General features: G+C 49.2%; 2 protein-coding genes across 2 annotated transcripts in view; one reads left to right on the top strand and one right to left on the bottom strand.

Moving 5' to 3' along the window:
* Positions 1-2,133: 2,133 nt before the first annotated feature.
* On the top strand, positions 2,134-16,651 carry VCP (valosin containing protein; the record flags this gene model as incomplete). Its single annotated transcript, XM_009878189.1, has 14 exons — positions 2,134-2,276; positions 4,192-4,322; positions 6,431-6,562; positions 6,972-7,074; positions 8,764-8,897; positions 9,152-9,287; positions 10,305-10,417; positions 11,080-11,244; positions 11,355-11,477; positions 12,545-12,757; positions 13,954-14,262; positions 15,202-15,357; positions 15,648-15,802; positions 16,189-16,651. Coding segments are annotated over 14 exons (2,119 nt in total), but the record flags the coding sequence as incomplete, so codon positions are not given.
* A 4,854-nt stretch (positions 16,652-21,505) lies between these two features.
* The window catches only part of DNAJB5 (DnaJ (Hsp40) homolog, subfamily B, member 5), an 8,023-nt gene continuing 4,577 nt past the window's right edge, over positions 21,506-24,951 (bottom strand). The window contains exon 4 of the mRNA XM_009878188.1: positions 21,506-21,847. Within this exon, the coding sequence (XP_009876490.1) occupies positions 21,614-21,847 (234 nt within the window). The 3' untranslated portion in view covers positions 21,506-21,613. The remainder of the gene's footprint in view (positions 21,848-24,951) is intronic.

The raw sequence follows: 24,951 nt of genomic DNA, 5'->3' as shown, positions 1-24,951 counted from the left end.
GGGTTTAAGTTGAAGGAGAATAGATTTAGGTCAGATCTTAGAAAGAAATTCTTCAGTCTGAGGGCAGCAAGACTTTGGAATAAATTGCCCAGAGATGTTGTGGCTGGCCTCTCCCTGGAGGGGTTCAAGGGCCGGGTGGGCGGGGCCTTGGGGCACCTTGGACGGAGCCTTGAGTAGCCTGATCTAGTTGAGAGGCGTCCCTGCCCATGACAGGGAGGTTGTACTAGATGATCTCTAAGGTCCCTTCCAGCCTAGGCCATTCTATGATTCTATGATTAAATTAAGTAGTTCGTTTGTTCTGCTGCTGTCATAGTTGTCTTCCCAAATGTACATTGTCAGATGAACTTGCAAATTTTTTTCATCTAAGTTTTTTATATCCGCAGTGTTAACTGTGTAAGGCATTAGGCAACACTGTAAATCGTCTTGTAGTAGATCTCAGCTACCCTTGGCAAACAGAAGTTAAAACCTATTAGAAATGAGTGACAAAACCATAAAGCAGTCAAGTAAGAAAATTAAAAATCGCCAGAGGATGTTTATATTCCAATTTTTGTTATAAAAATAACTTTAAAATCGGGAACATGTTAAAAGCATTGCAATGATTTTGTTGTGCAATACTTGCAGTAAGTTGTGAGAAGGCATTGAAATATACATCGCTGTTTGTGGGAGACAGGTTCCATTGTGTGGTGGGAGCAGGGGAAAAACGTGACCCTTTCTTGCACACAAAAATGCTGGTTTGCGAATTTAAATATGGGAGGGTTAACAGCTCCTCCTCCTGAGCATCTTCCTAATCTGGAATGTCCTGCATGGTCTAGGAAAATTGTGGCCTGGTTTCTGATACTAAACTTTTTCAGGTGATATCTGGAGTAATCTTTAAACACAAAATGTGTTTCAATACAGACTTCACAGAGGAGAGGAATGAGGCTATTTCACCCATCCCTCTACCACTAGAAAGTAATAAACACCACCGTAGTTTGTACAGAACAATGCTTTGAGCAGTCTGTGGATCTAAAATAAAGGTGAATCCTAACTTCAACCCGACATGAAATTACCGTTGGAGTAGTTTATAGTGTGACAGACAGTTCAGCCTGTGCTCACCCCTTTCCTGCTGGAACTGTGTCTGTAGTGGTTATTTGCTTTCCCCAATGTTTAACCAGTTGTCTTAGCTTTGTTGCAAGGATCAGAGAATTTTCATATCCCTTACTCTTAAGGTTTTTCATGCTGATGTATAACTGCTTATTGTGTTGTTTTCTGTGGCCTGGTTTCTGCCAAAATCCAGATTCACCTGCTAATCGCTTCCTGCTTGTAGTTTTGTCTTTCACTTTACCCTTTTGCTGTGTCCTCTCTGTATAGCATGTGGTAAAAGAATATATTAAGAGTCTCAAGCAAAGTCACGTGTGGAAAGTTGCATGCTCATCTGCAGTCACATGTAGACTTGTCTTAGCCGACAGATCCGGTTTGAGCTTTCTGCTGCAGCTTGATACTCTTGAGCTATCACTATAGTAGACTGTTGTCCTACCGTGTGAAATAATAACTGTAGTGTTTATTTAAAAGGGGGAGAAGGGGCCTTGGGACTTGAGGCTAAATGTCAGCTTCCACAAAGTGGGACTGACAGACAGCTGTCTGCAAGATGAGTCCCCTGTTGGTTACTGTGAGAACCTTTGCTCAGCATCAGTGTTGTCAGCAACAGGGGCTCTGGTCTCTAGTAAATTAGGGAGAGTAGGGAACGAAGAGCTTCCCCAAGCTCTTTCAGCAGTAGCTTATTGATGAAACAAGGTAGCTCGTGCCTCTCACGGGTTTTTAGACTGTCTTAGTAGCTTCTGAATAGGCCTTAGGGATAGCGTGGCGGGGCTACGGAAAGGCAGAAGGACAGCAAGAAAGTATGAAACTCCTGTGTAGTGTTTGATAGGGCTGAGAGGAGTGAAGGAGAGTATGTGGTGTGAAGACTAGCTCTTGATGGGCCTGATTTTTCCCTCGTCAACATTGAAATGTTCTTATGCAGGTGGGAAGTCTCACCAGGGCTTTGAAGGGTCTTTCTGGAGTTTATACCACCCTGGGAAGGGCCATCACTGCCTTTTTGAGACTTGGGTGTAAGCCCAGCACGATGCAGCTAACTGGATTTTTCTTCTGTTGCAGCATCCAGCCTTGCCCAGATGTGAAATATGGCAAACGGATCCACGTGCTGCCAATTGATGACACGGTAGAAGGGATCACGGGGAATCTGTTTGAGGTCTATCTCAAGCCATACTTCCTGGAAGCATACAGACCCATCAGGAAAGGTAATAATGCCTGTTATTGAGGTCCTCATGGCAGCGAGTACGAGCTAGTCCTAGGACTGAATAAAGAGAATTTCTAGAAGCTTGCACAAATCTCGGCAAAGCATTAGACTGACATCTGTAGAGTGAGATTTTGCTGATGCAAATTTAACTTTTTCCTCATCTTCAGAAGAAAGGATGATTGCTGCTGCTGACTGGCAGAGCAGCATGACAGTTCTGCAGTTTTTTGCTACATAAGATTGGAAAGCATCAGAAAAGGGTCAGGTAGAACTCAGGAGAAAATCTGATTTAAGTAAGTTGCTACCACTTGGTGGAATTGGGGAGCTGCCTGCTTATTATCCAGTTGATTGGCTATACCAGCTGGTGCCGTGACTCAGTTTACTACTTCAAAGTAATTAATAACAGAGAGAGTGCGTAGAAAATCATATGTGCTTTTGGAGTTGTGTTAATAACACTTCTGCTGGAGCAAATAGGTCCTAATGCACTATAAACACAAGTTGAAGTTACCCAGCTTCTGTAGCCCAGTTTAGCCACGAGTCATAGTGCAGCATTACGAATTATTCTACTCCTGGAGACAACCAGTTACGACTAGTTTTTCTCTTCAGTGATTTTACTTTTCAGTTAAGTCTCTTCTAAGAGACTGCACTTTCTAAAGTGCTGTATTGCCACAAGATCTGCTTTTCAAGGCCCTGAACGATGTTTTTGACAGTGGCATGGGATGTATTTCCAGCCACCCGCTCATTGCTTCCACCGCTGTAAGCACAAGGCACTTACCCTGGCAGATTTGAGGGAATGTGATATAACCAATCTGCCAGGCCTCCCATTACTTACATGCCTGCAGAGCAGGCAGCACCAGGGAAACCCCAGGCTCAGCGGCAGAGGGGAACTAGATGCAAGAACTGGATTTGGAAACTCAGATCAAAGGCGGAAGATCTGATGGAGTCCTCCTCAGACACCAGCCATTGAAGAAGGAAAAAACCTCTGTGGTCCCTCAGCTTTACTCTGAATATGACCTGTATGGAATGGAATAGTTTTGCTGGTCAGGTTTGGGTCACGCATTCTGTCTATTCCTCTCTTGTGGTGCAACTTTTTACTTCTTTGTGACCCCTTTTACTTCCTGACACCTCCAACATGTTACACAAGAAACTTCTTTTAAAGTAAGTTTCCTCTTAAATTGTTTCACCATGAAGTTACCAGAGCAGGCGGCAGTGTGGCATCACTTTCCCCCACATGAGGCTGTTTTCCAAATACTGAGCTAGTTAATCAGCTGATGATGACCAGCAGTGACCTTGGTCACTGTAGGAATAAGTATAAGCAAGAGCCTTTCTGCATCCCAGTGCCAGGCAGTGACTGTAAACATCAGACGTTATCACTTCTAGTAGCAGACACTGTCTACAAAAACACTCTGCTAACTTCAGAAAGTGCAGCCTCTTAGAAGAGACTGAGCTGAAAAGTAAAATACGTGAACAGAACTGGTTCTGTTTGGCTCAAACCAGGGCACCAGTAACAACTAGATATAGTAACTTCAAATTTAATTTTTATTAAGTTAGGGCTTTTTGCCTGTTTCAGAAATGCTAAGTTGAAACTAAATGGAAAATAAATGTGATTCCTTGCCTTTATGCTTTGTAGTTAGCCAGAGTATTCTTTTCTGTTGTTTACTGGTTTTGTTTGATGTTTTTTGTTGGTTGAAGTCTGAGAACTTTATAACTGCTGCAGTCTAAATGATGCGCAGGTAGTCACAGTGCATGCCGCTCTGGAGTTGCACGACATGTGCAGCATGTGCAGAGCAGTGTTAAAAATGCCAGCCGTGTATGCCTGTGCAACCTGCTTCCTCATCCTGTGGGGCTGCTGGTACCACAAAGGTTGACGTTTTGCAGACACTGGTTGCAGCAGACTACCAAAATGTGGGGTTTTGCAGGTGACATCTTCCTGGTCCGTGGAGGGATGCGTGCAGTGGAGTTCAAAGTGGTGGAGACAGATCCAAGTCCGTACTGCATAGTGGCTCCGGACACAGTGATCCATTGTGAAGGAGACCCCATTAAACGAGAGGTGAGTAGAGTCCTATGTAGTTCTCCTACTAAATCCCCTCTGTCCAAAATCTGTTTCTGTGATGGGTTTTGAGAGCAGCAGTGTTTGCGGTTCCTCCCTTGACATTTTGCATATTGAATCTAATAATGGTTAGGAACTCCACTTTTGGGAGATGAGCTGCTGCTGAAGGTCGTCAGAGAAATACATTTCCAGTGTCCTTCTCATGTGCTGAGATAGCACCAGTGCGTAGGTTTCCTGATGAGATGCCGTACTTTGGCAGCAGCTGGTTTTGCATATGTCTCCAGATATCTCGTGCTGGACTTAGATGCGTCTTTTAATTCCTAAGTTCTGTTGATTCATACTAGGGAGAGCTTACAATTTTGCTAAATTTCATGCCACGTGAGAAGAAAGCAATTAGTGTGCTTTTTCAGTGAGAAATTTGAAAGGACTGGGAAATTTTTTTTTAAGGTTTCTAGCCTTGAATGTCGTAAGCTCGAGGCACCCTGAGTGGCTTGTCTGTCTGGTTTTACTATTAGAGAGTAAGGGATCTTAGAGAAATGAGCTAACGTGGTTGCATAAGGTTACTACCTGCAAATCAGGGTGAGTGCTGGTTTGTACTTAACTGCCTTCTGAAAATTCACCTCTGTGTGCCAGTTACATGACTGCGTCTGGGCGTTCTGTGAATCCAGTTTGGGCTCTTCAGAACACAGCAGAGACGTAGAGGAGCAAGTTCAGCCAAGGCCACCAAGGGGATGAAAAGCTGGAGGTCAGAATGAATGAGGAGGGGCTGGGAGAGTGTGGTCGTAGAATCAGTAAGGTTGGAAAAGACCTCGAGGTCGTTAAGGCCAACTGACAGACCAACACAACCATGACCACTACACCATGTCCTGGAGTGCCATGTCTACATGTTCTTTTGAACACCTTCGGGGCTGGTGACTCTGCCACTTCCCTGGGCAGCCTGCTTCAGTGCTTTACCACTTTTTCAGTAAAGAAATTTTTCATAATATCCAATCTAAACCTCCCCCTGGCACAACTTGAACCCATTTCCTCTCATCCTGTCACTTGTAACTCGGGAGAAGAGCCAGACCCACACCTCGCTACAACCTCTTTTCAGGTAGTTGGAGAGAGCAATGAGGTCTCCCCCAGCCTCCTCTTCTCCAGACTAAACAATCCCAGTTCCCTCAGCTGCTCCTCTTAAGACTTGTTCCCCAGATGCAGCTTGGAGAAGGCAAGGCAAAGGGGCAGGCGTACTGACAACTGCCTGATGCAAATGAGTGAATAACTAGGCTCTTCTGAGAGCTGTGCCCAGGGACAGAGCTACAGGCAGTGGCATAAGCTGGATCAAGGGAAATTCCCAGTAGATGCTAGGAAAAATGTTTCCCCCAACCCTGCAGCAGAGCCCAGAAAGGGCAGAAATTTCCAGACCTGAGGTGCTTCATAGGTCAAGCTTCATAGATCAAGACATGCTGCACTTGATAGGGCCAGACCTGAGTGATTGGCTTGTGGGGCTTGGAGTGGGCCACTCTGAGATTCCAGTCTGTGTCATTTTATTATTTTAGTGTGGCCTGATGTTACAAGTAGCTAAGGCCAGTAGAGATTTGGACAGCCAAGTTAGCGGATGTTACAGAGCTATACTTGGAGATTTGGTTACAGCTGATCTTACCTGTGTGTCTGGATCTTAACATTATTAATTTAAGTGAATCCCAAAAGATGCAGACAGAACTGTGTGATATCTAGACTATGTCAGGTAGTTAAGATATATCACTTAGAGTTAAAGGAATAAATATATTTTACACTGAACTTCATTGTCTATTGCTATCATTGTTAGCCACATCAGAAGGTCACAGAGCTTGTTTGTGCCAGAATCTCTGGGGAACGTGTTGGCAGAGGCTATCATTTAAGAGGGTGGGCTTCAGTGAGGTCTAGGTACATGCATGCAATTCACTTTCTATGTCTGGGAAGACAGAGCTAAGAAACATAATGAAGAAGAACCCAGGGATACTTAAAAGTGAGAATCTCAAGATGACAAAGAAATGACTGAGCAAAAACCCCAGTTCTGGCTTCTGACTGGGAGGGGTCATTGAACTACTGTTTTTACTCAGATGTTTAACATCCTTCCTTCCTGGTAGGATGAAGAGGAGTCACTGAATGAAGTGGGCTATGATGACATCGGTGGCTGCCGAAAGCAGCTGGCTCAAATCAAAGAGATGGTGGAACTTCCCCTCCGACACCCTGCGCTCTTCAAGGCCATAGGGGTGAAGGTGAGTCCCTGTGTGTCTCAGGTGGATGAGTGGTCGTGCCATTGCAGATGACTCATGATGTTAGAGGCTTAAGAGGTATGGTTGGGGGCAGTAAGTAATTTGTGGGGTTTTTCCTAATGCTGGTATTAGGGAAGTGTTTCCTTACGTGTTCTGGACACAGATTAAAGTGCTGGCAGCTTGTAAAGCAGAGTGATGTTTTGAATCAGTGCTGTCAGTTGCTGGCAAGGTTTTTGTTTGTGTGCCATGCAGAGTAGTAAGAGTGGTGATAGCAATGCTGGGATAACAGCTGTTGCATGAATTCGCATCACAATTTCGGATTGGCTTTGTCAAATGCTTACAGTTGCGCAGCGAAGCTACTTAGCCATTCATCTGCTAGCTCACCACCTAAGTCCCGTGCCTTTGTCCTCAGCCTCCACGTGGGATCCTGCTGTACGGTCCTCCTGGCACTGGTAAAACTCTGATTGCCCGAGCAGTGGCCAACGAAACGGGGGCTTTCTTCTTCCTGATCAATGGTATGTTTTGTGTCTGATTTCGCCACAGATGTGCTGTGCGCTCGCATTCATCCATCTTGTGGTAACTAATGACATTAATAGGGCTTGTAAAGCCACATTGTCTTTCTGACATCCTCCCTTACCTCTTTCAAGTATTCCTCTGGGGACATTCAGAAGGCGTGTGCCGAAGCATTTGTAGTGGAACTTCCCTTAAGCTTGTTTGTTGTAGCAGAGTGGTTGGAAGATGCAGCAACTTTGTATCTGTCTGTTTGGGTGTTCCATGTATGTCGGCGAGGGCAAAGCTGGGAGTGAAGCGCTGGGGTTATTCTAAGTATATGGTTGCAGGACACTTGCTTCTGTTACTCCTGCAGTGTTTCATTCAGGAAAAAAGCTGGTCTGCTGTATGTTTCTCTTTCCGCTCAAGTAAAGCACAAGACTTGTTTAGTTTCCCATAACGTTAATTGGGAGGAACTTTCCTGAAAGCTGTAATGAGTACCTTGGGGCTTAGCTACAAGTGAGAGAACAAATTCTCAGTTTTCCTCACTGCTTTTCTGTCTCGTTTTCCAGTCAGTGTTGGACTAACTAAATATTTTTACTTAAGGAGTGCTGCCTTTCTTTTTTGATTTTGATCACGTAGAGCCGTGAAGGCGATAGCAGAGGAGTGTATAGCACAGCATAGCAGTGACCAGCAGTAGAGGAGTGACTTGCTTTATATCTCAAGATATCAGTTGTAAATGGGCTGGTTTTAACCATATGTCGCCCTGTCATACACTTCCTAACGTGTAGAAGCTGTCACCGAATGCTAATGAGCCAGTCATTTCTTTAGACACTTGTACTTCTGTTGCATAATAAAAATAACATAGTGATGCACTCTATCTGCTGGTCCCAAGCCTGGAGCTGCAGGCAGTGTTGTACACAGGGCTGGTGTGAACTGGTGAGTTACCTGTAAGGGGACGCTCCCAGTACCTGCCTGCACCAGTGGCTCTGCAGCTGGCACAGTTACGTCAGCTAAACCTCCTGATGGTCTGGTTTCCTTTTCTTCAATCTTCTAGAAGTGTACTTTCTCTTCATTACCACTCCTGTGAGCATGGTGGAAAAATCTATAAAAACAAAAAAAAAATCTCTAGGTCTGCACTAGCGTTCAGCAAATTGCAGAAGGTCTTGTAGGCCGGCCTTCTGGGATTGATGTGGTTACACACTGGAGATGAGGTTTGAGTTTTGAGGGGTTTTGTTTGGTTTTCTTGGGTTTTTAAACTCGTTTATAGACTCTTACAGAGGTAAATATATAACTGTGTAAAGTAAGCTAAAGGCAGCTTTAGTATCTTAGAGCTGTTTTCTTTCCTACCCTGATAATTCATCACTGTATAATTTAATTGCTTCTCTTGCAAGCTAGGACCGGCATTAACAGTGTGTGGTGGCACATTACAGAGAAGCTCACCAAGTGTGAGATAGGGTAAGGAAAGAGGCAGTTAAAGGTAGCTCAGTGACTAGCACTGCATTCTGTGAGAATAAACAGAAATCACCAGAACAGTGATAGAAAGTAATTCTACATGCTATTCTTGCCTGTTCAGCTGCAAATTTAGTGAACTTGGTTGATAATGTTTGCTTTGGCTTGAAATATAGATTGTTTCATGTGAACATTGCACTGAAAAAATTCTTGGGCTTGCTGCCTCTCTTGCGGGTGTCACGGTGTTGCTACTTTCTTTCTAGGTCCTGAGATCATGAGCAAGCTGGCTGGTGAGTCTGAGAGCAACCTCAGGAAAGCCTTTGAAGAAGCAGAGAAGAATGCTCCTGCTATCATCTTCATTGATGAACTGGATGCAATTGCTCCTAAGAGAGAGAAGGTAAAGAAAGCCTGTGGAAAGCAATGAAGTACTTCTGTTTTGGTAGCAGCTGGCATGAATCTCTGCATTTGACTGCAGGGTAAAGCAGTATTTAAATTAACACCTGATTTCATTTGGGCCTGAGAACAGTCAGATACAGTTCATGATGTTATTTAACAGCTCACGGCTCTTGTGTCTGTCCACTTTGGTGCAGTGCAAGCTCCTGTGCTGTGTTTTAGCGCTTTTGGTCTAATTGCTGCTTTCTCTCTCCACAGACACATGGAGAGGTAGAACGTCGCATAGTGTCTCAGCTGTTGACTCTTATGGATGGACTGAAACAGAGAGCACATGTGATTGTTATGGCAGCCACCAACAGACCTAACAGCATTGACCCGGCACTCAGGCGATTCGGTAACCTTGACTGCATTCTCTTTCTTGTGTTATCACATACTTTGTTACAAGCAATGCTTCAGGGCGCCTTGGAACAATTGGGCAGAAATTAATGCTAAACATCTTCTGTGTGTTGCGTAAACCATTGGCTTGTCTCCAGCTGCTTGTTTGAAATTCATTTCTAGGCTTTCAGCCTTTATGTGCCTTATTAGATTAGAACTTGTAGAAATAGAAAGCACTTTGGAGTGAAAAAATGGTGCTAGCTTCTATTAGGTGAAGCTATTTCAAGATATACTGAAGGAGTAGAAGATGGTTAAGGGGGTGTTCATGCCTTATGTTGTTGAAGGCTCTGAATTGTCTGAAGAAGTCCAGCAGTTTTCATCTTTTTGAAACTTTGCATTATGAATTAGTGTCTTGTGTTTTGACCTGTTGGTAAAGTCTGTAATAGCAAACCAGGGGAAAATGGCCTCTTAAATGTGTATTGAGCCGTTTAAATGCACAGCTGTGGCTAAAGGAAAATTATAGCTGTACATACCTTAGTTAATATTGCAGTAATATCTACGTTTCCTGCCTCTCCAGATACTGCAGCCATTTTTCACTGCTGGGATACTGGTAGAAAAGTTAATCTCTTAGAGTTAATCTCTCAGATTCTTGCTATGAGGACACAAAGTTAGAAATAAACAAAAATGCCTCATGATATATTGATTCAGAGAAGTATATTTTCCTAAAAACGAGGCTTGTTTTTCATAAAAAGCAAAAAAAGTGACTAAGTCCAGCAGTCCTCTATGTCATATAATCTTGAGCTCTAGTTAATATAGTAGTCTCACTTTCCTTAAATGTCTGAAGTCTTTCCTCTTTCCTTTACCTAACTCTACTACTGTGTTGATAGATGCTGCAGAGAAGCCCAAAGCTCTGGTATTTTCTGAAATTGTATGTCTTTGTGGCTTGTCATCACGTTGTTCAGTCAGAGCAAGGCAGCAACCGTAACTCCTCTACTTCACAGAATCACAGCTTGACATGTGGTTTTGTATTCCCCAGGTCGCTTTGACAGAGAGGTAGATATTGGTATCCCAGATGCCACTGGTCGCCTGGAGATCCTGCAGATCCACACAAAAAATATGAAACTGGCTGATGATGTGGATCTGGAGCAGGTGAGTAGCATGCCGTTAGGAAAGCTTGTATCTGCAGGCAGACATTCCCAGTGCTCTGTTTTGTGGTGCAAGAGTTATTGAGGCTTGATTGCATAAATGTAGTCACTCATTTAGGACAACATGGAACTGGATGAATGTGTGATCTCTGTGTTTCGTTCTAACTAGTTTACCAGCGACCAAAAATCCTCACTCACTGGTTAAAAATGGCATGACTAAGTGAAACAAATGTGTCAGTCCAATCTGGAAGTGCATTGTCACTGTTCTTCTGGGTCTGTTTGTTGTGGCATTCTCTTTAAAATAAAGCAAGCCTGAAACAGGTCACACATAGCTGGGTGAGCACTGTGGTGACACTAGACGCCACCGTAAACTGCATGGTTCCCATCCGCTCTGTCCTGAATGAACAACTGCTGTCCTCAGGGCTATCTTTCCGCACACCATCTGAATTCCAGTTGCTGCTTTGATCTCAAGTAGGAGGTGGAATAGTACTGTGTCTGCATGTCTAAAAATGTGTAGCGCTTGTCCTGGAGCCACAGCAAAGCGCTGATGTTTCTGTCCTCCAGAGCTTTGTTGTACTTTTTCCCACAGAGTGACTAGAGCATGCATTGCCCTTGCACAGCGCTTGCTTGTGTCCTTGTGAGTCATAGTCAGTGCTCTGCTTTCAGGTGGCAAACGAGACCCATGGCCATGTTGGTGCTGACTTGGCTGCTCTTTGCTCAGAAGCAGCTCTTCAGGCTATCAGAAAGAAGATGGATCTCATAGACCTAGAAGATGAAACCATTGATGCTGAAGTGATGAACTCGCTGGCTGTGACCATGGATGACTTCAGGGTAATGCAGGAGTGCCCTTCTTTCTTTTGGGTGCAATATCTAATTACTTATCCCAAGCAAGTGACCACGATGTGTTAGAATTCATATAATGCCATTTCTTCTAATGATAGTGGGCTCTGAGTCAGAGCAATCCTTCTGCTCTTCGGGAGACTGTGGTGGAGGTGCCACAAGTTACCTGGGAAGATATTGGTGGTCTAGAAGATGTAAAGAGAGAACTCCAGGAGCTTGTACAGGTAAGAGTTTCCAGCAAATTTTTGCCTAGTTGGCTTGAAAAATAATTCTAATAACAAAATCCAGAATTTCTTCAGATTTCCGTTTGGGCTGTGAAACAGGTGAATGCAGAGGTTTTTATGACATTCACTTGTAATGGACTAAAAATACCATACTGTTACATCTTGGAGAGGAAGGTGCTGGGAAACAGCATCAGAGTTTCCTTAGCTGAGTCTGCGGTGTCAGCTTGGGTGGGTGTTGTGCTACATGCAAAAACAGCAGCAATTCTACTACTCTTAAGTGGAGACCAAGCATGGGACCACTGCTGAGAATCCTCTTGCCTGGAGGTTTTACATGGCAGAAAGTGGCATGAATACAGATTACCTTGGAGCATTTTCTATTAACATTAACACAGGAGCAGGTGCAAAGTAGTTGTAAAGCCTTGTTTGTACTAAGGGGAAGACTGGGACAAAAAGTCACAAATCACCTGTGGAAACCTGTGGTGGCTGCAGTGAGATGGTATGGGTTTGATACATACCTGCTTTCAGATGGCACTGTAGAAACATCCTGTCTGTGAACAAAAGAATCTAATTTTCAGTCTAATTTTCAATCTCATTTTCTGGTGTTAAAATGATCACCTGTCTGACCTCATTGCTAAGGATAAATGCTCATGTCGGACACCTTGCCTGTCTCAGGAGAGCAGAGCTGTTCCCTTTCGCTTCTGCTTTGCAGGGCAGAGTGAATTTGGGGTTAAGTGTTCTGGAAAACTGCCTGCACTGGTACTTGGTTCTTAGAGGTAAACAGGTTGTTTAAGGCAGGTTTCCAGTTTAGCTGTGGCACTTTTCAGACCAATGTTCATGTAAAAACTCCAGTGGCACCGAGCCAGCAGGATCTTGTGTTTAACCCACCAGAAATCTCACTGTTTCTGATAGGAGGAGAAGTAAAACTGACCTAGAGAAAGATCGCTGTGCTTTGGCAGAGGAGTTAGGCTAGAGTCCCTTGCCACCCAGACCATTCTGTGTTTGTGAGGTACAGGCCCGTTCTGGCTCATCATGAGAGGTTTTTCTTTGTTTCTTTTATTCTCCTTCAGTATCCTGTGGAGCACCCAGACAAGTTCCTCAAATTTGGCATGACCCCATCGAAAGGAGTTCTGTTCTATGGGCCACCTGGTTGTGGTAAGACACTGCTGGCCAAAGCCATTGCCAATGAATGCCAGGCAAACTTCATTTCCATCAAGGGGCCGGAATTGCTCACCATGTGGTTCGGCGAGTCTGAAGCCAACGTGCGTGAGATCTTTGACAAGGTGAGAGTTTCTTCTGTTCCCTGTGCTATATTTGTGCTGAGGTACCCCTGGAACTTTGTCTTCACTGCGTTTGTCTTCCTGTCCTGGCTCTTGTTTGTGTCTGTGGTGTTTTCCTCATTTGCACTGAGAACAGGGGCTGCTTTCCTGGTATTAGGGAGTTAATCCTCTTCAGCAACATAGGTACAGAATGATACATGCTCAGTGCCTTAGCAGTGAGGGTAGAGTTAGGATGGCATAGATAACCTCTACATCCTTGAAAACTTACCTTGCCATCGTATTAGCTGTCACTGTCTATGGATTTTTTCAAAATATCCCGTGGATTCTTGCCCTGCAGTACATATGACTTAGAAAGGAGCTCACTTCTACTGCCCACTTGACCCATAAGTAGTGTTGCCTCCTGTCCCAGAAGGTATCTGCCTGGATTATCCAGGGAAGCCTCGCTCTTGTGGTTAGTAACGGTGGTGACAGAAAAAGCTAGAAGGCCAGAGGAAAAAATTTAGTTTGGGAGTGAACCTCAGAAGCTCTCTAGTCCAGCTGTTTGTCCAGAGCAGGGAGATAACTTGGAAGTTTGCTTGGGTTGCTTAGTGTCTTGTGTTGTGAATGTGTGCTGAGGGTGGAGAAGTCCTGACCTCTCTGGGCCTGTGAGCTAGGATTGGAGGCCTCTCACTCTGCAAAATTTTTTCTTGCTTCTAACTGGAATTTTCTTTGTGGTGTTTGTGCCTGTGGTCTTTCATCCTTTCACTGCACACCTCGAAGATCTGGCTCCCTTTTCCCTGTAACTACCCATTATATAGATGAAGATGACCCTTTCCCCCTTCTGTGTGTCTTGCCTCGTGATACTCGAGTGCTCGAGTGGGGACGTAACCAAGTGATGTCCCCAGGTCTTGCAGGAAGAGTTCCAGGCCAGGCAGATTGTCTCCAGCTCTCCCTCTAGGCCCTGGAGTTTACCACTCTTCTGCCTGATTTGCAGTGTTGCTGGCTTTGGGGATATTTTGCTTTTTGTTCAGGAGAATTTAATTGAGGGCTTGTGTGGCAGGAGACTGTTCTGAAGCAGCTCCTCCAAGCTCTCCTTGTAGCAGCAGTCCTCTGTTACTCCTCTGAGCTGCTTCTGTGGTAGGGTACACTGAGCATGAAATCACTGTGCTTATTGCCAGATGGCATTAACATGGAGTAATTGTTCCCGTTCACTTTTGCAGGCTCGCCAAGCAGCCCCTTGTGTGCTCTTCTTTGATGAGCTGGACTCCATCGCGAAGGCTCGAGGTGGGAATATCGGGGATGGTGGTGGTGCTGCAGACCGTGTCATCAACCAGATCCTGACAGAGATGGACGGCATGTCCACCAAGAAGAACGTCTTCATTATCGGTGCCACCAACAGGCCAGACATCATCGATCCTGCCATCCTGCGCCCTGGTCGCCTGGATCAGCTCATCTACATCCCCCTACCTGACGAGAAGTCCCGGGTTGCTATTCTTAAAGCTAACCTGAGGAAATCGCCGGTTGCCAAGGTAGGATCTGTGCCCTGACTGCATCCAGCTTGGTTTTGCTGAGCGCTGCACATGTTCCTCACAAGATGGGGACAGAGAAGAAGGCTAGTGGCTGCTCCACACGGCGCAGAGCCGGGAAGCCTTCAGTCTCTGAAGGGTAGAAGTGAAGAGGCAAGATGAGGATTGAACTCTGAAGCTAGATGTCAGCACATCCAGGTGTCTGTCAGTGTGTAAGCCTAGCAGGTCTTTGCCACATAGTGGAGTTTTGCCTACTGTGCGGGAGCAGGAAAGCCTGTTATGGCCAGATGGAAAAGATTCCTGTGCTTTGAAAGAGATGTAAATGTAGGTCTTGGGGATGCAAAAATGGAAATTGAAGAGGAACCATTGCAGTTATTTGTTTCTGAACTCTTGTTGTAGGCAAGAGCTATGTCCCTTGCCTGGGGAGCAAGCAATAATGCAACTGGTAGTTAATCAGAGAAAAGCAGATGTCAGGTGAGAGCTCAAGCTTTTTTGTGCTGCCTTTTTAGGTTTTATTGGGAAAGAAATTTTCAGAGGAGTTTGCAGTACTACCCCCTGAGTTGAGGGGAAAGAGGAGGAGGTCGGTTGTCTTGGTCCCCATCTCCATTTCCAGTATGACAGTTTTTCTTTAGGCTCCCAGTGCTGAAACCCGAGCACTTCACGTCTGAAATCCACAAGTGCGAAAGCATTTACAACTGCTTCGTGGATTCTTGGTGTGTGTATGGAGCAGGGCTGGCTTTTGTGTGTAGTTAACTTCTCCCAAAACCAGGAACCTGAACAGCTGGTCTTTCCAAAACTGGCCAGAGTTAAGGGAGCACCTTGATACCATGGGATCTGAAGACATCTCTCTGCCACCTGAGGATGTAAGGTGTTAAGGAGAGGCCTCTGTTGCTTTTTTTTTCTTTTTTTTTTTTTTTTTCCTTCCCCCTCTCCTCCTACTAGGATGTGGACCTGGATTTCCTAGCTAAGATGACCAATGGTTTTTCGGGGGCTGACCTGACAGAAATTTGCCAGCGTGCCTGCAAACTGGCCATCCGCGAATCCATCGAGAGCGAGATCCGTCGAGAACGCGAGAGGCAGACCAACCCTTCTGCCATGGTGAGTGGAGCACGCTCAGCTTTCTCCGCTCGTGTGCGTGAGGCGTGAGGTGTGTTCCTTTCCATCGTCCTTGGATGCGGACGAGCGTGCTCTCGCACAGAGTGCGGAGCTGGAGCGCTTTGTTCTCATCTTGTGGGAGGCCGGGACCCCTCGCGGTCTGCTGCAGCGTCCCTCTCCAGCCCCTGCCTTGGCAGGTGTTGGAGCATCCCGGCCCGGAGGGAGGCAGCGAGTGGCCACCAGGCCACAGGGCTCGGGCACGCAGCTCACCTGGGCCCTCTGCCCCGCTGCAGGAAGTGGAGGAGGATGACCCGGTGCCTGAGATACGCAGGGATCACTTTGAGGAGGCCATGCGCTTTGCTCGACGCTCCGTCAGTGACAACGACATCAGGAAATACGAGATGTTTGCACAGACCCTACAGCAGAGCCGTGGCTTTGGCAGCTTCAGGTAAGCGGGTGGGGAGGGCGGCATGGCTCTGCTGCCCTGCTGGGGCAGCTTTCTGCTCTATTCTGGGTAACAGACCGCTCCCTACCACGCTCCCCATTCTCCCCAGCCTGCACAGCAGCCAGTACCCCATGTGGTGGGTGCTGGCTGTGCTGCAGGGAGGTTGTAGCCACTCTCTTGGCACTCCTGAACTCCGTCAACCCTTTTTCCTTTAATACAAGCGACAGCCATGCAAGCCTTCTGCCTGACCCACCCTAAGACTTCATCCAGTTTCTCCTGCCTGTCCTACTTGGCACCGAGGTGTTGGCGTAGAGGGAGGGGGATAGTGCCGAGCTGTGAGGAGGCTTTTGAATAGCATCTTCTCTCCCCTTTTGCACCCCTGCAAACAGGTTCCCCTCGGGTAACCAGGGCGGCGCTGGTCCCAGCCAAGGCACAGGAGGTGGCAGCGGGGGCAACGTGTACAGTGAAGACAATGATGATGATCTCTACGGTTAACTCGCTGTCCTCGGTGGACCAAACTCCAAATCAGGCCACGTTGTACAGGGAAAAATCCAGTGTTCAATGGACTCTTGGCTTCTTCATTCCTCAGTCAGAACAGTGTAGCTGCACGTCAGACTTTGTACAGGGAATGTTTTCTGCAAACACAAATGAAGACCGTTGTTCAGTTTTTCAGGCAGTTGTTCAGTGAATTAACAAGGAGGGGAACTGACTTAATTTCTGAGAAATTTCTGTTCTAGTTTATGTGGCAGAATCAGCAGCTTTAGCAAAGGGTACAACGCTAGCCTGTATAAAAAACAACAAAACCCCACAAAAATAATAATAAAAAAATAATAAAAATCCCACAAAACTCTAGGCCCCAGCAGTTCCTTGGTGCGGTGCTGGTGCTGTCTGTAAGCCCATGTCTTGCGCTGTCCAAGCACTCCTTTCCCTGCTGCCTGTGGGGTAGCTCTTTGTGCTTGGCACCTCTCAGCTCCCACTAACCAAAGAAATGGGTTTGGTGGTGCCTCTGCCCTGCCCTGGCTTGGCAGGAACCTCCCAGAGAGCCCAGCAGCAGGTGTCTGGTGGTACTTCGATGCCATGAGCTGTCGCGTCTCCTGCTGCTTCGGCTGCTCTGCAGCAAAGGACTTCTCCAGCAGTCCCCATCTGAAGGCAGGAGGGGCCACTCGGGCTCACCATGGGCTCTGTGGTTGGGGGAGAGAGCTTCAGCACCACGTTCCATGCGTCCCCTTGGGTTTCTGATGACAAGTCTTGGATTTCTGGTGCCACCCAAATTCATTCATCAGGTTCTGATCATGGTTCTTCCTTTTTGTTTCTACCTCTGGTTTATTTTACTTGCTCTGAACTGAAAAACGTGCTGCTGCTGTACTTCATGTTTTCTGCGGGAGAAGCCCTGCTCCTGGTCCTGTCACGCACAGGGGAGCGCAGTGGGACACTGGGCACAGCCCAGCCCTGAGCAGGCAGGGAGAGCCTGTTCGAGGCAGCAGCTGTGGGACACGCAGAGCTTTTAGTGGGGTGTGGGAACTGAGCATTTCTCCAAAGAGGGTTAAATGCTGATGATGTGGCAGGAGGCTGCCCTAGGCCCACACTGAAGAGGGCAGCTTGCTGCTGGAGGAGTTTTATGGAGCCCGGGCCTGGACAGTGGGAGTTTGTGCCCCAAAGCCTGGCAGATCTTGGGAGGGCTCCATCAAAGCAGATCGTTTTCATGGGAGAGGGGACTTCTGAAATCGCAGGACGGGACTGTCCATGAGAGGGTGCTTGTGTGTAGGGGGTGAGGAGAAACACGCTGAAATTGGGAACACCGAGTTGAAATAGCACAGCCTCCTACTGGGGTAGGAGGCCACATCAGTCCCAGGGGAGGGTGGGCAGCTCAGGTGCCGTGTCCTACTTCAGAGCTTCCCTGCCAGCACCGCTCCTGCCCTGTCCTCATGCCACCCCTGCCAGGGACAACGCAGCCACTCGTTCTGGCCGCTCGTTCTGGCGAGGACGCTGGCACCAATCTCCTCTAGTGGCAGGACTTAGGGAGGGCTGATGCTTCCCTGGCCCCGCACCAGCCCCTCTGTTGGGGTTTACTGGCACCTGGAATCTTTCACTCCTGGTCTGCTCCTCTGCTTGTGCTCTGCAGGGACACAGATGCTGGCTTTGCTTTGGTGTCCCACTTCACCTCTGAGAGAGGTAGCTCCAGCAGAGGGAGGAGCTGCTCTGCACCCCTGCCAAGAGCTCCCCAGGGCTGTCACCCCAACACTTCCACAGCTCTGGCAGGAGGTGAGTGGGTTTCTTCCCCCTCCCTGAGGGTTTGGGACTGTCACCACCCAGCAAGTGGTGGGGGGGGATCCATCCCAGCATCCCTCTGCCGTGGCAAGAAGGCTGGATCTAGTCGAGAGGTGGCGTCCCTGGCGACAGGGAGGCTGGATTAAATGATCTCTAAGGTCCGTTCCAGTTTAGGCCATTCTGTGGTTCTGTGATTCTGCATGTCTCAGCTCCCAGCAGCCCCACCCTTCCCAAAACCTATCCTGATTGCAAATGCTAATTAAACCCAGCAGGTGAGCTGGGAAACATCTTTCTTCCCTGGTACCAGGGGGACGGCTCATGGTGGGGACGGCACCCGAGGGAGTGTGTGCTCTGAGAGCCGTGTAAACCTGTTGGGGTGCACTGAGGGTGTCACCCAAATCAGCAGCTGGTGCATTGGGCTGGGCTCAGAACCATGTGGACCCAGAGCTACATCCGCTGCTCCACCACAGCCTTACAGGGGCCACGGGACCTCACTGGAGCCGCAGCCCAGCAATGGGGCACCCAGGTGTTGGGTATAGAGGTTGGTCCCCGACGCAAGGTGTGGGAGTCCTCCTGCAGCACCCCAAACCCCTCGGGTCCAGCCAGTACTGCTGCCAGCAGAGGGCAGGGAGCAGCCACACTCGGTGGTTCCCAGTTCCTCTCTGGATGGGCACCAATGTCTCGTGGGCGTCCCTGGTTCCATGGGCATAAAACAGAAGAAGAGCGTGGACTTGGTAGAGCAGTCTGGAGGAGGCCACAGAGATTATGAAGAGGCTGGAGCACCTTACCTGTGAGGACAGTCTGAGAGAGCTGGGGCTGTTCAGCCTAGAGAAGAGAAGGCTCCAGGGAGATCTTACAGCAGCCTCCCAGTGCCTGAAGGGGCTGTGGGAAGGCTGGGGAGGGACTCTTCATCAGGGAGTGTAGTGATGAGATAAAGGTTAACAGTTTCAAACTGAAAGACGGTAGATTTAGAATGTGAGGAAGAAAGTCTTCACTGTGAGGGTGGTGAGACCCTTCCTTGCACAGGTTGCCTAGAGGAGCTGTGGAATCTCCCTCCCTGGAAGTGTTAAAGGCCAGGCTGGACGGGGCTTTGAGCAACTTGAGGTACCTCCTCTAGGGAGGTGTCCCTGCCCATGGCAGGAAGGTTGGAACTAGATCATCTTTAAAGTCCCTTCCAACTCAAACCAGTCTATGATGATTTTATGCCACCTCCTCCCAGCCCATGTGTATCCTCTCCTCATGTCTATCACTGCCTTAAGGATGTCCCACTGCCACAGGCATTCCTCCTCTACAGGTACCTCCTGCTGCAGGGATGTACCATCCACTACCCCATGGACATCCTCTGTCCCTGGGTGTTCCTCCTCCAAGGGTTTCCCTTCCCCACAGCCATCTCCTGCCCCGTGGGCACCCCTGGCAGCACTGTCAGCCCCTATGGCTGGGGAAGTGGAGGGGGCTGTTCTGCCTCTGCCCACCCCTCTAGTCTGCCCAACACACTGTCTGCTCCCAGCCCTGTCTGCTGCGTGGGGCTTCAGGGTTAGGTGGTCATTTTTTCGTAGAGTGATTTCATGGCCCTGAGCTGTCACCTGGGAATGAGCAGTGACCCATGGCCCCCATGACCATCTAAAGGCTGGTTACTCCCTGTCACCATAACACATTCAAAAGAAGTATATTTTTCAAAATACTTTATTTCCTTTTTTTTTTCTCTCAATACTGACATTAAAAAAAAAAATTAACCCACCCCTCCCCCCAAAAAAGCACTATAAAACATTCAGGTCTCATTGAAACTGAGAAAAACAAAGCAGCCTGCATCTGCGCGCTGGCCTGTCTTCTCGCTCATGATGTCCACCAAGTTTCTCTTTGTCGAATTCCACAGGGACCAGTGGAGGGAACCAGTGGCTTTGTCCCCTCGCCAGCCAAACTGGGTGATTAATAAGTAAGTCAGCACCTAACGGGTCTTCTCGTCCCGTGTGATAAACCATACGATGCAGTTGTACACCCAGACACCCTATGCTCGCCCCGTGTCCCAAAGGACCACCACGTTTCAAGTCAGTGATTTCTCCTTAGAAAAAAAGCATTCCCGGGGCGGGGGGAATATTTTGGCAGGGGTTTTCTCGGCAGTGCTGTGGTGGAAGAGGAGCTGTACGAAGCCAGGTCGAACGCGCCTCACGCTCTTTAGGAGCCCTTTCCCGGGAAAAAAAAAAACACCTGGCACAAGGCAGATTGGCCCGAGAAAGGTAAGAAATATAAAAATTCTCCTGATGGAAATCCAAAGATTTTAAAAAAATACAGCATTTGAAAATTAAGCCACCAAGCAGATTGCCTCATGCACCTCCCAGCTTCACCCTGACACCCAGAAATACCACCTGAATGAATCGTCCCTGTAGAAAAATATATACAAGTGCCTTTCTCTTAATAAAATACCTAAGGTTGACCTCTAACACTAGTGAAACTCACAGCTCTGCTCATGCTTGGCTCTGCTTTTTGCACCCAGACTTGTGCTACACACCAAAACCCCCTCTGGGGGGGGTTTAATGTTCATGTGACTGAACCATCCCCAAAAAAATTAAGTCGGTGTGCACCACGCCAGGAACCCCAAAACGGGCAGAGAAAAACCGTTACGGAGTTTATCTAACGAGCTCTATATATATGTATTTTGAAAAAAAAAAAAAGCAGTAATGCAAACTCGACACATCTGAACAAGAAAGCTCCGCCCTGGGCTTTCCCCTGTCCTCCTGCCGGGGGCTCTGGCCCGGGACAGCCCCAGGCAGGGGCAGGAGGTTGGACGGGACCATCCCCATGTGCTCCATTTGGCACAGCCGAGGTGCGGTTGTAGGCTTGGCACAGGAGAGTGGACCACGGTTGGACTCGGTACCGTGGTCCCAGATGAGAAAACAGTCCGGCTACAGGGTTGGGAGGCCACCGCGGGCGGGAGCAATGAGCACCGCGGTACAGCCAGGACCCCAAACAGCAGCAAGTATCAAGGAGGGGGAAGAGAATAACTAACAGCGGGGACACCAGATCCTGCGGAGTCCTATTTACACTGCGCCAGACCCCGACAGGTCCAGCCTCTCATGGGAAAAGTGGCCTGAAAAGCAGGTGACATGAAAACCCCACAACTGTGATGCACCTCCCTGGGAAAAGGGCCCGCACTGCACACTTGTGTGAGCTGGAAAAGCTGCACCTCTGGGGAAAAAAAAAAAGTTTGGCGGTCGGGAGAGCCGTGATGGGCAGGAGACTTCCCGTTGCTGGAGTAGGAACAGGGCCAAGAGGGATTGATGGGGAGACAGATGGATGGAAGGGACGGATGGATGGAGAGGAGGGATGGATGGAGGAGAGTCCTGGATAGAGAGGAGGGATGGATGGGGAGAGGGAAGGTTGGATGGAAGGAGGGATTGGGTGGGGTTTTTGGAGAAGGAAAGTGGTGTGAAGGGTTTGGGGTTTTTTTTGCATTTGAAAGTGCTGTGGCACCTCCGCTCCGTGCGGGCCGGGTGCTGCGGCACTGCCGTGTGTTTGGAGTATTGCTGCTTGGAGGAGAGCCCCCGGGCTCTAAGAGCACGGGAGGTGTTGCTTGAGGATTTGTCTCGTCTGGGGAGCTATTCTGTCTGGGAAACGGATTTTGAACTCCACAATCAAGTCTCCTCGCTGGCTGGGGGTCTTGGGGAAGGGCAGCCCCTCCCCGCGCAGTCTCTTCACTGTCCCCGGCTTGATGATGTCGTTGCAGGGAAGCGGGATCACCCGCCCGTCGATGGTGGGAATGTTCACGGTGCAGCCGCACAAGGCCTGGGGAGAAGAAGGGAACATGATGTCAGACAGGGGGGTCACGCCCCAAAGCATCCCCAGTGACCGCAACTTGTCCTCCCCGACTGGCTTAAACCACTCAGCTCCACCTGGATGATGCCCAGGAGCATCAGTTTGACGCTCACCAGTACAAGCCCAAGTTTCTGCTGGTGACAGGGCAGTCTAATCACCATGAACTGGGCTGCAGGAGCTGTGCAGAACAGTGCCCCAGCCTCACGGAGGGGGAAGGACCCCCTTCACCACCTTCTGGGCTCCCCAGGAGGTGTCCAGCAAGCACCCAGCCACCCGCAGCAACAGGACGGGCTAAATTTAGCCCCTTCATGGCCTCAGGCAGCCGAAAATCCAGCTGAGATCATAGGATGCCGTTGCAGTTCATCAGCTGTCACCCTCCAGAGCACGGCAGCTCTGCCCAGCGCTGGGGGTTATCTATAGCACAGCTTGTGTCCTGTCCCCACCACCAGCAGCCCCCAAAAGGCTGCACCGGTGCGGGTCGGCTGCAGCACAGCACTGAGCTCTCCTAGAAGCTGGGGTCCGAAGGAGCTGGTCCCTGTCCCCAGCCCTCACTGCAAAGCCAAGAGCTGATTTTGTGAGGGATAGACCGCTGTACCCCAGCCCCCCGGCAGCAGCCGGGGCGGTGGGTGCTGCGGGAGCCGCAAGCCATCCTGCATTAGGGAGCCACGTGATGCGGGAATGCAGCAAGAAAATCCTTGTGTCCTTAAATAACTCAGACAGCTCTGGTGTACACGTGGGCAGGATCGTCTCCAGGCTTTTGGCAAGGGCTGAGGGAGAGAGCTGCGGAGCGATGCTTCTGGAAGGCAAGGGGGTTTGTCAGGGGTACAGCCTCGAGCACTCAGGTTGGGGGCTGGCATGGGTTTGCCCCACTGAGCCCGGTCCTGGGGCTGCCAGCCCTCCCTAAAGACCCTGCAAAGTAAAGGGAGGAGGATGTGATAGCTGTTTCTGGGGAAGATGGGTGTACGTTCTGCATTCCTCTTCCCAGGAAAAGCCTCCAGTGACAGAGCAGCAACAGGCACCAGGAGAAGCATCTCTTCTCATGCTGGCCACTCGCTCAGGGCTGATGGCCACCAAGACTTTGCACCAGGGCGATGGCAGAGGGACCCGTGCCAGAGCTGGTGAGTGGAGAAGAGATGTGGCCTTCTCCTTGCACAGCTCATCTGCACAGGGTCTCCTTCTGGGAAAAGCATCCTCCAGGGACGAGCTTTTCTGGCTGCAGGAGGATGCCCATTAGCAGCTCTGTGTGAACATCAATGCATTTCTGCCCTTTTATCACCCAAGGATGCTGGTGCCCACGGCCACATGGCGAGGAGGGCCGCACGGGCCCACGAGTGCCAAGGAAAGAACATCTTCAGCCACAAAATGGGAAGGGGAACAGGAACTCCCTGCAGGAGCACGTGGATGGGGCAAGCAGAGCGATGTGAGCAGGAGCGGGTGGTAACAGCGAACGCAAGATGGGATCTTAATGTTTCCTTCCTAGCGCCAAGATGCAAGAATCTGAGGCGCTCGTTCCTTCGCCGTATGTCCCTGTTTTTCATTCCTCTTGCTCAACTTCGCTGGCATTTGGGAAACCAGTTGCTGAAGTAACACCAGCAACCACGGGAGCTGCCCCACATCCTAGAAAGAGGCTTGGTTTATCCCTAGGGATGAAAATACTCCTGAGGGTTGGAGAGCTGAGCGCTGTGCTGCGAGAGCAGAGCTTTATCTAGGTCAGCGTTAGGCCCTCCTCCGCTTGCAGCGAAGCCGCCGGCAGGGACATGGTTGCCACTCGCGTCTCAGCCGGGGCACTGACATGTGGATGGCTTCGAGGAAGGTGAAGCCAGGTAAAGGATGCGAAGTGGGTGGCTGCCGAGGGCAGGCATTTGGAGGGCTGCCTGCAGCCCTGCCTCAAGATCTGCCTCCCGGGAGGGTTTGCTGCCGGCGCAGCAGCGCGCTCCTCCCTCCCTCGACCTCCCACTGCGACATGCGCCTCTAATTTTAGGAAAGGATGCTTCCCCCACAGTCCACGTGTCCCTGGAGGAAGGCACCATGCACCTCTGGCTTCTGCAGCAGCCCTGTGGTGACCAACCTGTGACATCCCAGCCAGGGGGATGTGGCACCTAGTGGGGCCAGGGCAGCAGGGCTGGGAGGGCATCACCTCCCTGGGTTTCTCTCCGAAGGGGGGTCTGTGGGATGGAGAAGGAGGATGATGCTCTCCTGAGTGTGCCCAGCCCAAGTACTGGGTGGTTTGCTCCCCATGGCAGCAGGGCTTCCATCATGACCATAAGTGGGGTCACAGCACCCACCACCCGCCAGCCTTGTGCGCTGGCACAGTGGTGGCAGTGGAAGAGATGAAAGCTCAGGCTAAAAAAGGCAGATTTACATGGAGGGAGGGTGCAAGGAGAGTGCCCAGTGCTATGGCTGCAGGCTCAGGTGATGAAGAGGTTGTACTCCATCACATAGTGAAGTGGTGGCACATGGAGATGGGGAGCTGCTGGCACCTGCTTGTGTTCCAGGACACTTAAGGAACTTCTCACAGAAGATAAAAGCACCAGAGTATCACCCTGCCCTGGCAAGCAGCAGGCTGTGGCCAGCAGCCAGGCCAGCAGCTCCCCAAGGATGCCCCAGCACGTTGGGTTTGCGGTGAGGGAGGACAGAGACCAGAAATTCCAGCTCAGAGAGATGAGGAATTTGCCACGAGCAGCAATTTTCCACTCTGTGACTGCACCATGCAAACTAAATGTCAGCACGTGCGCCTTCCCTGCAGAGACCACAAGCACCCAGCACCAGCATTTCTGGTGCAAAACCACATGGGGAGGGAGCAGGTTCCTCCGCTTCCTGCTCAAAGGACAACTCCAGGCAAGAGTCTCTCCAGCCTCCGCAATACCTGAACCTGGGCTAATGTGGTCTGGACATCAGCATGGCCAGCGTGGGGTTAATTCTACAGACAGGGGAATGCATAGAAGGAAACATCTGAGATATGGCACGAGTAGCTCCATAAATAAGGCAGTCTCTCCCAAGTATTTCTGGAGTGGCCAGGGGAGCCAGCCACTGCAGGAAAAAAAAAAACCTGCACTTTGCACCGCCAGGGAAAT

Source organism: Apaloderma vittatum, unplaced genomic scaffold (genome assembly GCF_000703405.1).
Source record: "Apaloderma vittatum isolate BGI_N311 unplaced genomic scaffold, ASM70340v1 scaffold22581, whole genome shotgun sequence".
NCBI classification, from domain to species: Eukaryota; Metazoa; Chordata; class Aves; order Trogoniformes; family Trogonidae; genus Apaloderma; species Apaloderma vittatum.
Note: the sequence above shows the minus strand (reverse complement) of the source record. Positions and strands in the feature narration are given on the sequence as shown.